Here is a 17241-nt window from a genome sequence, read left to right on the forward strand (position 1 = left end):
TTGAAATACCGCCAATATAATAATAAAGCTTCCAATTTCTCTTGAAACAAAATTAAACGTAAGATAAAGTTTTATCATCTATCTATTTGTATTTTATCAATATTCACCCTCAGATAGATAAATATGAGGAAAAGAAATTTTGCAACAAAATATAATAGGACGATTGACGAGTGGACGGTGGCGGTCTCTTCACCGTTCGAACTTCGAACTCACATATATTCATAGACATAGAATATATAAACTGCTCATATCATTGTATCATATCATATCTCTACCGTAAATGGAAGATATCTGTTTGAATAATAAGTACGCATAAATTTGCTTATCTACTTGTTGACAAAAGGAAAGAAAAAGACGTTTAACTAAATATCATCGTCTGTTTCGTTCGCGCTGCTACATCTGATGGTTCCCTTCTGGAGCAGTCTATATATTTCATAATATATCTCATCTACATATGTATATGTGCACCGTGGCATGGCGGTGACGTCTGCGCGCTCTCTTCCCGAACTCGCCACTCGCCACTCGCCAGCGCGCAGACAGTAGCAGTGAGTCGCGCGAGTACGTCGGGCGAGATAGATTGAGGTCGACTCGATTTGTCGCGTCCAAGATTACGGGTGTTGGTGAGGCTGTCTGATTTTATCCGTCGTTGTCTCGTCCCGTATGCGCGTCCCTCGTCGGTGCGTCCGTTGCGGCCATTGTCCCTGACATGGAAGCCTATCAAAATGGCAGAGATCGTGCACATGTTTTTGTTCCTATATAAATCCAAGTATCGTCGGAAAGATCAGTGGCGGCGATCTCGTCGTGGCAGCGGTGGCGGCGGCAACGGTAGCGACGATGACGACGACGACGAGATCGCCGGGGTGCGCGATCGACGGTGGCGACGACGACTACGCGGCCATGGCAGCGACACCGCGGCGGTCGCGGTGCCGTGGGCGACGTTCCTACCGTGGGCGGTGCTCGTCTGCTGCTGGGTGATGCGCGTAAGCGACGCCGCTTCCTCCTCTTCCTCGTCACCGACGGTGGAAACAGTCTGCGATCTCGACACCTGCGTCAACGGTGACTGCGTCAATGGCAGCTGCGTGTGCCGCGAGGGCTGGCAGGGCACGCACTGTCAGTTTTGCGGCGGGAAGGTCAGGTAAGCTGTCGCTCTGTCAGCTGTCACTTTCCCGTGACAGCTGAGGATCTCACGCGAGATCTTGTCTCGTCAGATTTTCTCTGTCCCCTTTTTTTCCACGTATTTATATCTCCGCGTCTATCATTCGTTGCGAGTCTTGCCGATCTTTGAAGCGCAAACGATGTGAGCGGCGATCTCGTTCGTCCAGAGGACGACATGCGGGTACGCGGCGAGATATCCATGTACAGTGCGTATGTAGCGCACCGTATCTCGTACGTATATAAGCGCGCACGGTCCGTGTCAAGTGCAACGGTATCTCGCCACTTTTTAGGTCGTTCTCATCGCTTCGATCGCGTGTTCCGGGTGACGGAGAAAGAGAGAGAGAGAGAGAGAGAGAGAGAGACAGAAAGAGAGAGATTCATCCACCCCCCTCGGGCGCGCGACGTAAATAAACGTCTGGGTGCGTGCGTGCATGCGTACTTTTGGTGCGTCTCTTCGAAGGAGGCATTCTCAAGCTCGTTCTCTTTGCGTGGCTGCACATTATATTAGCTTCTTTGTTCTACTTTTTTTCACCTAAGCGAGTCGAAACAAGCGATTATTTGTTATTATCACATTTTATTCGAAGGACAAAGAAAAAATGAAAAGAAAAAGTACAAACAGATTAACATATATGTATATTGTTGTGTGTCTCGCGAGATATAATATGTACATATCAAGGTTGGGAAAAGTTCAGTGAGTGGAAAAAATCATGGTTTTTATTGTCCCGGACTTTATCCAATGGAATAAACTGGCAAAAACTAAAAACAACTATAATATGTAACATTAAAATATATTTATATAACTTTATACAAAAATATATTTTTGCTTTAATTAATAAATCATATTAATTACTATAGTTTAAAAAATACTGAAATCAATATAATAATAGCCTTTTTTAATTCAAATCAATATTGACATTTTTAAAATAAAATCTTTGAAGGAAAATATAAATGTTACTAAATTTTATATTAATTTTTATTTTAATAAAAATGTAATAGTAACAGGATTAAAAATTTTTACCAATATAGATCTACGATTCGTGTTTACCATTCAACATCTTTTAACAAAAAAATGAATTTATTTGCTACATCGATATTTAATCTATTATGGATTTTATATTTTGGATAAAGCTTAAATTAGAAAACATTCTATCAATTGACGAAAACAAAGATATAAAAGAATTTTCAATTTATTTTAACATTTTTAATAGAAAAGACAAGTTTTGTGTCAAGTTTTTCGGAAAAATACCGGTTTATACCACTGGCATGAATTTTATCAAAAAAATGTGGAATTTTGCCAATCCTGAACAAAGCAATCGTCTGTATTTTGCGGTGACACTGATCAACTCTGATCGCTGTGAGACGAGAGTCTGACAGCCTCTGGAGAGGATCAGAGATTAGATTTGTCTGACCGATCGGTGGATCATCATGGTTAAAAATAACGGGCAAAGTGCTCTCCGTCCCGGATGCTGATTACGTGAACTTGCTCAATGTAGGGATGGAGCAAAAATATTCTGTCCGTTTGTACCATATAAAAATATAAAACATTGCTTAATCTCATTTTAATATAAGTTGTTATTTGAAAAATTTGTATTATCAATCTGAAATGCAAGTTTCAAAACTTATCGCATATATATATCTATATAAACAAGTAGAATTGTGCAAATTAAAAACTTGCACATTGCTTCCTCATCATTTTATCTTACAATGCTTAAGCTGCTTTAAGCATGCGGATTTTTCAATTTTTGCTTCCTCATAGAGGAAGCTTTGTGTACACACACACACACACACACACATTTTTTAGGAATATGATTTTTCGACGTTTTGGAACATTCTAAACACATTGGCATAGAAAACTCGAAAAAAAATTTTGTCACGAAAACAAAGCTTCCTCTATGAGGAAGCAAAAAATCTTCAATAAATAAGGATAATTGTTTTTTGCATAATATGTGAAAAATATTTATATACAGTTTTTACTTTTTTCTCCTAAATTAATAATACATTTTAGCATCAAGTCAAATCACATAGATGCTCTTGCGAAAGAGCAATAACTTTTTAAATTGGAATCTCGTTCTGAAATTGACCATGACTTTTTAAATATATAGAATAGACAAAGAGTTTTGATCATCGTTGTGCGTTTCAAGTTTGGCAAGTTTTTTTTTCAAGAATTCGAAATACACATATTTTCGTCCTGCGTGGGTAGCTCATACTCTCTCACTACGCATCTCAATTTCCATTCGTAACCGGATGTTTACGTTCAGAGTTTCTGAGATGGAAAATGTCAAAGGTGCATATACGCACACTTCACCCGATCAATCGTCATGTTTTCGCCGTGAGAAAGCTGGAACGAGCGATAGGAGTCTACGGAGGGAGATATTTGGTAGATATTCTTGGATATTTTCTTTAGATATTTAATGGATATCGAGAATGTATAGATACTATATTATTCCGCTGTAGATATGACATTCTTGCTGACTGTTTCTGCTCCTTTTTAAATATTTAGCGAATATTTGAAGACATTCGCTACGAATATTCAGTCAATATTCAAAGATCCTCTTGGATATTCATATCTTTCGCAATATCCAGATTTCTGAATACTGTTAATAACAAAAATCTTTAATAACATTTATTTTTGAAAAAATAAAAAATAAAAATTCTTCAATTTTTTTTTTTCAAGTTATAAATATGATATGAACTAAATATTGAAATTTTGTTTATTCGTAATAAGGACATTCATAACTTTGAGTTATATATTTTGTTGAGAGAGAGAGAGAGGTTTCAATACTACGAAATTTTTTTTTCTCATAGATTGTTATAAATATCGACATAATATTTCGATTTTGATTTCAATATCGCGTTTCGCCGCACGTTCCGGAAATTGCAAGAACGTTTTTTCTTCAAAGAAGAAAAGGACGAATCCCCCCTTTTGTCCTTTTTATAGTTTAGATGAATATCGATTCCCAAATTTCACGATATTTCTGGAAAAAGTTTCCGTCGAGGAAAATCGAATAGTCACTCGCATTCGAGCAAGAGATCGAACTTTTGCGTGAAATTTTCTGCCTTTCTCTAAAAAGTTAATTCCGATTCGGAGCGTTGCAGTGTCGGTGACAATGATTGATAGATATCGCGAGCATGAATAGATCGCATCATCATCTTCTTTTCTGCTTCACTTTGCACTTTATATAACGCTATTACGGTGCAATTTCTCTCTTTTCTCGCTCTCCCTATTGTTATACATATATAATTTTTGTATACAAAAATAGACTAGTCGAAAATTCAAGTTAAATTTCTACGCAGTTGACTTTAGCCTAAATAAACCGCCTAATAGGCCATTTAGCGTGTTTAAAAAACGAATAAGAATTGTATATTGAAATATCTCAAAACGCTATGATTTTTGAAATATCTTCTACTTGTGAATTAAAAAATGTGTAAAAGTTATAAATTTATAACAATATTTTGATCTTAAATTAATTTCAAATAAAATTCGCATTAAAGACAATTTAATTCAAAAACGTTCAAACATTCTAAATAATCTCTGTAATCAATATTCGCAGCTTTGAAACGACTGCAGGCAGCATATCATAAATTTACACATTTGACTCGCTGATGCATTTACTTTATATGTATTCGCGCGCTACGTGCGATTCTTTATGTCTTTGCGTAGCGATACACGTGACAAAAGCGTGCGACGAGAGGGAGAGAGAGAGAGATGTGAAGTTTTCGGAGCATGCCTTTCATTGTGTTCGCGTAATGCGCTTGTCTGCACCGGCAATGTAAACTGCATCACCGTCGACAGAAGGCGCAAGAATGCAAAAGCTCGTTAGTTGGTTAGGCCAAGCTTGGTCTCTCTATAGCCCTACTAATTATGTCCCTCCATTCCTGTTTGTTTCCCGTTGCAAGTGCCGTGGCGCATCTCTTATGCGCCCTTCTGTCGTACAAAAAGGTCGATGAAATTGTTTCTTAAAAAGCGCGGCCTCTCCAAGCGTGTGGCATTATCTCGTTAATTCGCGCCGCATTATATTGAAAAAGCTGCTTTGCTTCGAATGAAAATAGCGAATGTAATTAACTTGCAATTTGATTAGCTTACAACGTATGATTTCGTGAATATTCATTCATTTATCAATTAACAACTTTGAATTGATCAATAAATATAAGAATAAACATAAAGAATCATGATTGATCTGGAACGAATGAATCAGAATTGATTCTGTCTTTATACTCTGATAGATTGACGATGGAGACAGATAGTGATTTATAAAGATAATTTTTATAATTGTTGATGCGAAAGGAAACATTCTTTATTTGTATGCAGCGCTTATAGCGTGATCGTTCACGAGTTAATTGGTCGATAATAGCTACGCGATAATAATTACTCGGTGATTTTTTTCTCCTCTATGTGTGTGTCTCGTTCACTTTTTCCCGTCGCACAGATTATAAATTATATAGGGTGATTACGTTCGATTCGAATCCGTCTTTAAATATAGTGAACGTCGTTCATTTGATATCATCCCGCCAACGATTTCAAAGCTCTTTATTATACTCTTAATATTGCGCATTATTATCTTTGAAGTAATATATATATTTAGAAATAATTCTCTCTCTCTTATTTGGTAATTTAAAAAAGTTATCGAGATATATCTTGTCTTTCGAAAATTTCTTAGTTTTTACCAAGCTTAAATATGTTATCGCAATTTCGTTCATAATTCAACGTTATTATGTAAAAAATCAATATTTACTAAATAATACACGGATGGAATTATCTATTGGCGACAAATATACAATAGAAGGAACAAACTTATCTCTATTATTTGCAATTAACGTCCCGTGTAAAGTATCGCATAATCCTATGCTATCTCATTTGATTTCCGACTTGAACAGCTATTTCGCGGTCGGTACTGACACGATAATATCGTTAAATTATTCATTAGTAATACCGTATTAAGCTGCGAATTTAATTAGAGCCGTGCGTGCATGCGAATCAACGATGGCCCGAATCGTATTAACCCGTTTTAATCATCGATACTAAATCTTGTATCCCTTCAGTTGGCGCCAGATTATGTGCGTATTCGCAGTAGGCTTATAATTTGTGAATAGTGTGGATGGAAGATTTGTTAAATTCGACCAATCAGATTTCTTTATATTGTACTATTCATGCATTCGCGAATCGCGAATACGTGCATAATCTGGCGCTAGCTTTCGAGATTTTTGTGTATCTCGCGAACCACTCTACATTTTCAACCGTGTGCGAAATACAGGATCTTACTGGCGTGCATGGAATATCAAAGCTGCTTTCAGATTTTCTGCCGTTCAAAGCTAGTTCTTACTAATATATAAATTCTTCTATATATAAATTCTTAGATTTTATCGACTTCGGCATTTTGTCCTGATTTCTTCTTCCAAATTATATGTATAATATTGGAATGAGAAAATCCAAGAAACATACCACACACTTTAAAGTTGATGAGATACATAACATATATACACAATCTTAAATAGCACATTTATATAAATGTAAGAAACAATTTCTCATTTTTTCTGGATATGTGAATATCGTCGATAGAATCATGTAGGAAGCTTGTAAAAGTGCATTTTACGTGTTTATGCTATCTATGCGCCTTTTACTTTCTCGTCATATATAAGATCATACATATTTCTTATTACATATTTACTATCGTGAAAAAATTGTTAGTAATAAACATACCATGCTAGTGTAACGAACTTTCCATTCTAACTATGTACAACAAGATTATTACATGTACATATATATATATATATTTATTTATATATATATATAATACTTTTCATCTCTCTCTCTCTCTATTTCTCTCTCTTCTTTTTCTATTACATATATTAGAAAAATATTATATATACAGGGTGTATCTGAAATGATGCACTAAACTTTAGGAGCGTATTCTAGAGGTCAAAATATTTGTAGAAATATCTTTTTATTCATCGACGTTACTACTGTGATGAGACTATTCTTTTTATTATGTAAAATAATATTTATTCGTTGATATATCGACAAGTATCTTCCGTCGTTCATAATTTTGAATGCTCAATACAATTTTGCAGCTTTCTCGCCTTTGCAGCTTGCCCTCTCAATTTCTAGCCGTATCCTCCGCGCATCGATTTTGTTATCGTGGAGAAGGCGTTTTGTTTCATACAACGTGTTACATTATGCATAACTGTACCTACTCATGTGCTATCTTCTCTATGGGACTTTGCTCTTGTCAGAGCACGTGCGACGGCTTATGTACAAATATAGTAGCGATGCACGTACAGAGCGAGACGTGTTCCAAGTGCGATTATTATCGCAAAAAAATACTAAATTGATTAAAAAAGAAATGCTTAAAGTAAAAATTATGTGCACAATTACGAAGTTATTTTTCTATAATTTTCTTGTCACAAACTCCGTAGTTTTGAAGGAAAAAAAATATCACGATAAGAGTTTGATTTTAAATAAAATCATTTTTCTTTTTTAAATTTTTAATGAAAGAAAATCAATGCTATAACATATATACATTTTTCGCTTAAAGCATCTTCTTCTAAAATCAATAAGAGAAATTGATATGTTACGCTCTGCATGTTTTGTTGTGTATGTACGATACGATTCAGTCTGATACGTCACGCTTAATATTATTCTTTAATAATAAACACTGCGATATTCGAGAAACCATCGTTCTTGTTTGCATACTAAAGCACAGATCGATATTGGCGTTAATATTCAAACATTGCTCCGCCGTTAATGAAAAAGTAATTTTTAAATCGACTTTTATTAAATTCAGTGCAAGTATGAATCCTTAATAATTTGATTTGTAATAACAAATAAAAATAATTAGTAGAAAATAATATGAAGATGTCAATTATTTTCAGTTTTCTATATTGACTTTTTATTATCATAATTCAGATTACCGGTCTGTTAAGATCCCTTTGAAATTAATTGAAGACTAAGGTTTTATTTGTTAAAAATCTTATTTATCAAAACTTTATAATTGGCAATTGTTTATAAATGAAAAATTATTGTTATCAATATTGAATTAACTACTAATCTTTGTCTCGATAAGTTAATATTTGAGAAAAATGATGTAATATTCTATAATGTTGTTTAATATAATACCCAACAGTTATCTGATAATATATTAAAAAAGGCTTTAGATTTATCTACGATATTTTAAAAACAGATATTGTTATATATATATAATTTTAGCGATTTTATTTTTAATTATTTTTAATTATTTGATATCCTGTATAGAGTTGCATGATGTATCTTACCTGAAAGATATTTTGAATAGATAAGGCATCTAGTCGGAAAATAGGAAGCTCAAATAATTGAAGTGTAAATCGATATAAAGCTTGATAAGATAACTACTTTACAATATATATATACGGTACTTTCTGCCTATCAAATGCAAAAGAAGAGGAAACTTTGCAATAGTATTCTACATATAATTTGGTGTAAGTTATAGTACAATATTGCATATTCTAACATTTTCGTTAAAATAAATTTGGTAAACGTAGTCGCGTATGATACGCATTTCAATCGAGCCATCGAGTTTGTTATATTTTGTTATCTATGCGTATTATTTATTATCACTTTATATTTGTGTGAAACCTTTCTGCCGACACGGTTCGTTGCAAGGTTACTCGTTTATCGTATATTATAGTGCATATGTGCTGTGTCATTAAATTCTATACCATGAGATATACGTAGTATCTCGATAGACTTGTACCTTGAAGTGCCTTACAATTAATGTCGGTCGTATTCTTTACTGCACTTTCAGTATCGAGGTCTCTTCGTTTATCCACACATTTCTTCTCATTCCTAACATAAAGATACACGCGAACCCGACCTCGACGGCGACGTGAGTAGTCTGGGGTTAATCGTGTTTGCGACTCGAGTTTCGTCGACCATAGCCGTGTCCGCAAAACTGTTACGTCTCTCACGAGGTGGATAGACTCCGGTGAAATTGGAAAGCGTTCCAAATGTCACCTCGGCCATAAAGCCTCCTCTCCCGATCCGAACGAAGTCTTTTCGCTGATCCGTTGTATCTGATTCCTTCTCGTCCATAACGAAATCGATCAAGTCTCGAAACGAGCTCTGCAGATAGCACGAAAATCTCGGGATTTTCTCTTGACAACAGAAATCGATGTAACGGAGGGATGTCACATCTCGAAAACTCTTATTGTTGGACGAAATTGACTGATAACACAAAAAATCTTTATCTCGTTTCGTATTTCAAGTTTATATTTATAAGAGCTTTTTTTTTTATTTGTTATAGTTTACGATTTATAGACAAAAATAAAATTGTCTGTGTTCTAATTTACTTTTGATAAAACTCCAACTACATAATAAAAAAAGAAAGCATTTCCAACAAATTTCTAATAAATTTCAACATTTATGCACATTTTTCGATTTCTGTCAATTTTTTGCCTGAAATTTCTGCACTGAAACAGAATTATCTTTCTTTTCAGAGGAATTGACATTAAAAAAAAAAGAATGAAACATAGCGATGATACTTTTTCCATCGATCGAGAAATGTAGATTCGTTATTCTCGTGGCTGCGGCGCGTTAAATTAAATTATCTCCGCGAGCACATGTTGTCATTCATATTTTTTGTTTCCTTTTTCATTGAGCACAGCCGGCCAGTACGGAAAAGTTATGTACCTGCATTTCAATACGTTTATCGATGCATTCGAAGTGTATGTCAATACATATATATTGACAGGTTTGATACACTTGCTCGTACAATGAACCGACTCGCCATTAAACTGTGTTTTCAGTTTAAATAAAAGATTATTTCTTTTTTTTTATTGTTTGAATGAGTGATCCTTCAAAGAGTGCCGTTTTTCGAACCGTCGTTCTGCAACATTGATAACAAAATACAAAGGTAATTTATAATGAATATCGTATAATATTATAAATATAATTAAGATATAATTTATAACAGAAAAAAAGTATAATTTAATTTAAAACATATATAAGATATAATTTTTTACATTTGCGTTACAAAAACGTGGCACATTAAGATATATAAATTTTCTAATGAAAAGAGAAGAAAAGAGAGAGAAAGATGACATTTTTTGAATCTTACTTTGATGGTGTATATATTTGCTATAGAAACCGAGTGGTTATATTATACAACGCAAGGGGATCCCTCTGCAACTAATTATCGTTTCGAATTTATTTTCCAGCAATGTGATCATGGCGCCCACATTGCATGTTGTTGAAATTGCCGGGAGTTGAATTCTTCAATATTGGCCTCGCAATATATGCGACAATTAAATGAACGCACATTCCGGCTGACGCCGAGTAACTTTTATTGCTTCTCGAGAGAAGGAACCTTTGCGTGGGTTCTTCATTTTATCCAATGTGTATTTCACTCGCGGCTGCAATACGTATAAACCAGTTCGTAGCGATGTGAAGCGAGGATTAAAATCGAAATATCAGTTCAATTTCCGATGCTCTCCTATGCGTAAAGAAAAATTAGATTATGTCAATTAGCGTTCTATTTGTTCGCGAATAGAAATCGCGGAAAATCCTACGGATTGTTATCGCACGATTACGGGTTTTCAATTTTTGAGATAAATATTCTGATTTTATAAATGGAAGATTGCCTTCTTCTTCGGCGCGCTTGCCAGTTTTGTCGGAAAAATAAATCTTCTACACAGTTCTTGAAAAACCTTATCCTACCCCGGCATATTAGTTTTAATTACGCACATGCCGGTCGGTGCTAATAAAAACCGGATTGAGAACCGGTAGAATTCGCGATTTTTATAAACTCCACATCTTGGCGTCTGGCAAGCGATGCCGTCTTCATGATTTCTGTGACGAAACTTTTGCAAAACTTATCGCGGAAAATAAAAATGAGAATCGGGAAAATGGGGGGAGAGAGAGAAAAAGAGAATATCCGTCCTCAAAAAAGTTTTAAGTCGATGGTATCTTTCCATGAAAATTTAGCAAGTAACTTCTGTGCTGTGGGGCAGCCTTTTAATTTGCGTTCTAAAGTGATTCGCTTAAGATCCATTAAAAGGAAGATAGAAGCGACGAGTAACTTGTTAATTAAGCCTTTGATGAAAACTCGAATATTGAGTGTGACTCACGTGAAGAATAAAAATCCTGTCAATGGTTTTTGATTAATTATGTGATGACGAGATGAATAAAATTGATTAATTATGTGTTAACGAGATGAATAAAAATTAATGTAAATATGTACATATGTGTGTACATGCACATAGGATTGAAGTTTTATATAGAATCTAAAAAATAATATTTTTGTTCCGAATAAATGTATAAAATAAGATTTGAGTAAATAAATATATATGAATTTATTTTTAGATGTTGCATCAACTTTCTATTATCGAAGCGTGAAATCCATTACTGAATCATTTCTTAGAAAACTGCTATACATTCGTAAAATTCGCATCTTATTTAATTCGCGTATTGCTGGAATAATTAGAAAACGTGGTATAAAATTGTAAATATTATTCAACCTACTATTATCAATTATTTTTTTGAGTTTGCAAAGATTATTTTATTGTTTTGTTGTAGAGTTTAAGATACGTAGAATATATATAAAAATAGAAATAATATATATAGAAATGTGTGTGTGTGTGTATATATATTTAATAAAATTTTATTTAGAACGGAGCCGGTGTAAAACAAACGCGGAAAATTTTTAATCAACTTTTGAAATCGAAAAATGAACAAACAGTTGTAGTTTGATGGAGTCGTTTTTCAAAATAATCATTTTATAACATTAAAGCGCGTTTATTAAATTTAATGTTAGCATGTCAAAAAATTCTTATTACAATTTTGTCGGAGAGCATCTCATTAAATTTACTCTTTTTAGCTGTACTTTTTGTTACATTCTTGTTGCTTTTCTCTTTATTCTCTTCAAACGAGCAAATGAAAGCACGTTTCGTTTCAAGTAAAACGTCACAAAGTAGAGAAAAGAGCAAAGCTTTACTTTCAAAGTTTTACTTTTTTCTTCTATATTTTTAAAAATCTCGGCTTTTTAATTCTGAAGCGTTATAAAAAAAGCTTGAGAAGCAATTATCATATTTCTTATTCTTATGAAATGCAATATGAGCAAACGAAATTTAATCATTTACGATGCTCTGTTTGTATAACAGATACGAATCCAGTATGCACAATTTATGCATTTTTATTTGTTTTGTTTACTTTATTTTTTATATTTTAAAATACATTTTATTTATACCCTACTAAGAAATACGCTTTTCTCCGATAATTTCTTCTGTTTAAACACCTTCGATAACTTCTCCGAGTTATTAAGGCGCATTAAGTGCAAATGGATGCGATTTAACAGCTGTGACATTGCCGTAAAGTCCGGTCCCTCGTCGATTCCGAAGTCTCGAATCGGAATCAAATTATATTTCTCGATAAATCACGAGGAAACCTCAAGTTACAATCGTATTCCCGCACTAAGTATATTTCTCTTGTTAAAATAAGCGTTTTTTTTGTTTTTGTTTTTTTTTTTTTTTTGACTCGGTGACAAATTCTGTTTAGTCTTCTAATCCTTTTATTTACCTCGACTCTTATTTTTGGTCTTATTTGATCACACCTTCCTTAAGTACATTATGTAAGTAGAGATTCGGGAGATCTTTCACTCAGAGATTACCTAAAATATGTCTCATGGCAATACATTTATTCGAGACTTTGTTCCAGTCCGTTTAACTGCTTTATTTTAATCTTTTCCTCGCGAAATTATAAATGCATTGAATGCAATATCGCGTTTATCTGAATTCGAATCCGATCATCCAGATCTTGTAATAATTTAATAATGAGAATTTTTTACGATAGCATATAAAATAATGAATGATTAATATATTCATCTTTTTGTTCCATCGAGTTGTGTGTGTGTGTGTGTGTGTGTGTGTGTGTGTGTGTGTGTGTGTGTGTGTGTGTGTGTGTGTGTGTGTGTGTGTGTGTGTGTGTGTGTGTGTGTGTGTGTGTGTGTGTGTGTGTGTGTGTGTGTGTGTGTGTGTGTGTGTGTGTGTGTGTGTGTGTGTGTGTGTGTGTGTGTGTGTGTGTGTGTGTGTGTGTGTGTGTGTGTGTGTGTGTGTGTGTGTGTGTGTGTGTGTGTGTGTGTGTGTGTGTGTGTGTGTGTGTGTGTGTGTGTGTGTGTGTGTGTGTGTGTGTGTGTGTGTGTGTGTGTGTGTGTGTGTGTGTGTGTGTGTGTGTGTGTGTGTGTGTGTGTGTGTGTGTGTGTGTGTGTGTGTGTGTGTGTGTGTGTGTGTGTGTGTGTGTGTGTGTGTGTGTGTGTGTGTGTGTGTGTGTGTGTGTGTGTGTGTGTGTGTGTGTGTGTGTGTGTGTGTGTGTGTGTGTGTGTGTGTGTGTGTGTGTGTGTGTGTGTGTGTGTGTGTGTGTGTGTGTGTGTGTGTGTGTGTGTGTGTGTGTGTGTGTGTGTGTGTGTGTGTGTGTGTGTGTGTGTGTGTGTGTGTGTGTGTGTGTGTGTGTGTGTGTGTGTGTGTGTGTGTGTGTCATCTTTTTGTTCCATCGAGTTGTGTGTGTGTGTGTGTGTGTGTGTGTGTGTGTGTGTGTGTGTGTGTGTGTGTGCACAATGCGCTTTTAAAGTTTCTCATCTCTACTAAATTACTCGGAATCATATCGATATCGAGCAATGTGTTGGTCATATCATTGATGTCACTGATATTAATAACTTTTTACCACTACATACTTTCTATACTAACTTGCCATTTTTGTTCTCTTTAATTCGTAATATTACGACAAACAGTCATGTTTTCCATAAGATTAATCGATATCGTTAGTAACAGAAAGAAATTCTTATCTGCAACTTATTTCATCATATCGTTTGAAATTTAAGTTGAAAGGAGAACGATTTTGAAATCAATTTTAAGGCCAATTTTCCTCGTATTTGAAAGAGTTGCTTGACATTCATATACGAGTAGAAATTTCTGCGATAACGAGCGAATTTATTTGCGTTCGTCGTTGATCATATGTCTTCGAACCTGCATGAATTTTACGCTTATATTGTTCGACTTCGAATGAGGAATAAACTTGTCGGTCATCGAACTTGATGTCGAATGTGACTCATTCGACTTGTTGATCATCACAAAGAAACGACAAAGATTCTGCGTTCACGAATGAGGCTCGTTAATTCTAACCGTGATATTTACGAGGCGCTCTTAATAAGATGAAAAATTTTGTGTGGCCGTGTATCGCACCGAAATAACCACGCGTTAACACTCGACAGGGATCTAAAATATTTCATTTTACATTGATCCACTTGTAATTTTTATCGTAGATAATTTTAAACGGGATCCATTATGTAGATCATATATCTGTATCATATAATAGTACATCGTAAAAGGATTAAAATCAGAAGAAGATTATCTTCTTCTTATGCAACAAGATCTTTCTTATCATTTTAATTTTTTCATTCATATCCATTAAATATATTACAATAGTTTTTGTAATCCAATATTTTTAAAGTCCTCAAGATATTGCTACACCTATTTTATCTATTTCTATCTTGAACAATTTTTTATAACGGATAATGCTCTTTATAATTTTTTAAAATACTGAAATAATTATCTCCAATTATTTTACACTGTGGAAGATAAAGAGCTTTGCAGGTTTTAAAGGTTTTTGACCTTCTTTCCAGTAATTAATCAGCTGTTATTTTTATAAGAGATTCGTGATTACGTTTTTTTTTATTCTGAGCTTTAAATTTACAAACACGTGTTCAGTCTTACACGATATAATGTTAATATTTCAGATTTTCAATACATTTTCTTCAGATACTCAGACTGCAACAGCCATGTTGCAACTTCGGCAATTGCGACAACGATGTGTATCGCGCAATCCTCGAGGAAGGCGTAATCTACGATCTTATTTATATCGTCTTTGTTTTTCTTCGAAGTTTTTTACAGCGTACTGGCAAAGTGATTTTGTTATTTTCTGTTGAAATTGATTACATTATATCATAACATAGAGAGAAAGAAGGACGTAAAAGAAGGATATACAAATATAGGATTCTTTTTCTGAGATGTAAAATTGATGTTCGGTTTATTTTAATCGAGAATTTAAGGAGAAACTGGACGGATCAGCTACGTCAAAAGTTAATAAATCTAATATATATATCAAGATTCATGAATTTGACATTGCGCAAAGCACTTTTAGCCTTTCAAAGTATAAAATTAAAAATTAATTTATGACTTAAAATAAAGTAAAGAATGAAAAAGTTAGTTCGATATAAGATAATATTTACGAGTTTAAGATTAATATATATTCTACAGGGCGAATCTTTACTTTAACTCATAAATTAATTATTAATTTTATATTTTGAAAGGCTAAAAATGTGTTTGCACAATGTTCTAGTTCCTCCTTAATTATTTATATATTTTGAGACAAGTTAATGATAGAATAATCTATTTTAATAATTCTTTTTTATTTTTGTGTTGAAAAAAATATATAATAGTAATGACACGAACATTTTAAAATGCAAAAATTTTGTGAGTTGTTTTTTATGTCTATATAACACGTTTTTCATAATTATTATTACGAAACAGATATATCTTCCTCGATACAAACGGACAACATTCTTGTTTTACGATAAAGTTTTAGACGAAGAAGACGAACTCATTTGTTACGAAAATGGTTATTGACAGATAAGGGTACTCTATACGTTGTGCTATCTCATCGAAACTATTTTTTAAAGCCACCTGTATTTTTAATTATCAGCAGTTTGAGGATTATCGCTGCCTCAACAATATGGCCATTGTTCTCGATTCTTGATTCATCTATTCGCAAGAGGAGCTGATCACTTCTCAAGTATCCTGTATATTTATATAACGCAAAATTGTTTGCGTTATATAAATATCAGTAATCATAAGATCACGATTATAATCGTGAGAACTGTGTAATGTGCATTATCACGCGCACATACTATGTAATATATATGCAATATACATGTAAATACGCGTGGCATATGTGCGACGTGGTGTTCGTTGTCGATTCATCCATACCGGATGCGTCTTCACGAAAGTTGCATTCTTTTTACACAACATATTATTATTCTTCCGTTGTCGTCGCATATCCTCTATTGTTACGTGTCTGTGATTGTAAACGTGTTACATACTAAAGCACAGGTGTTTCACGCGCCTTGTTATTCCACGTAGTTAACATGTTCTCGCTCTATTAAATTTTATTTTTTTAATTAAATTAAATTATATTACATATATTAGATATTATTATATTACATTTATTATATTATATTACATATTTTTCTATATATATTATTGGTTAGTGTATCGTGTTTTTCTTAATTTATTTTTATCAATATTTCTCTTTAGTGTTCGATAAACAACATTAAGTATTACTTTATTTATTATTTCTGATAAAACACATCAAACCGCGATTGAATGAACATTAAAAACAATTTCGTTATTTTAGTATAGCATTAACATTTTCACGAGTTTATTATATATAAAATCTCGTTTACTTATATCTCCTTTTGATATTCCGGAATCAATAGATTATTAAAGTCGGAAAATGAAAATTAATATTGACTTTTATATCCATGGCTTTTTTTATGAAAAAGAAGCTCACATAACGAAATAGAAAATAATCTCTCCAAATTGTTGTAAAAACTGAGCACTGTCGTAAGACGGATATAATATGATACTTTTTAAATTACTTAAAAGAGAATAAAAAACTAAATATTGACAAGTCTCAAGGACCTTTTTTATACATTTAAGATTAATTATTTTCTTTTCTTTTTTTAGATTTAAATCTCAGATTAAAGTTTTTAATACTTTTTTATGCACGCTCATTTAATCATGCTATGCTCGTTTCTATACCTTCGTATTCGAGCTCAAAAATGCAGGTGCAGCGCAACGTTAAGATGCACCGCACTTTCTCTCGTCTTGTCTGGATCTGTCAAGGACATTGTTTTTCATTCTGCTGGCTTTCGGTCTGCTCTTTGCGCATCTCCCTTATTATAGACTTGCCAGCGGTCGCTGGAACAAAATGGGAAGCAATTAATGAAATTAGCAGTGTGCTAGACTACTCTATCGTTGACAATGATGTGACCGTTGATCTCGCTC

At 33.8% G+C, this 17241-nt stretch overlaps 1 protein-coding gene across 3 annotated transcripts in view; it reads left to right on the forward strand.

Moving 5' to 3' along the window:
• The first annotated feature begins 74 nt into the window (after window positions 1-74).
• Window positions 75-17241, forward strand: part of LOC115243081 (attractin-like protein 1) — a 27214-nt gene continuing 10047 nt past the window's right edge. For all 3 annotated transcript variants that reach the window (XM_029819756.1, XM_029819757.1, XM_029819758.1), the window contains exon 1: window positions 75-1135. In XM_029819756.1, the coding sequence (XP_029675616.1) occupies window positions 723-1135 (413 nt within the window). In that variant the 5' untranslated portion in view covers window positions 75-722. The remainder of the gene's footprint in view (window positions 1136-17241) is intronic.

Source organism: Formica exsecta, unplaced genomic scaffold (assembly GCF_003651465.1).
Source record: "Formica exsecta isolate Colony F162 unplaced genomic scaffold, ASM365146v1 scaffold69, whole genome shotgun sequence".
Lineage (NCBI taxonomy): Eukaryota > Metazoa > Arthropoda > Insecta > Hymenoptera > Formicidae > Formica > Formica exsecta.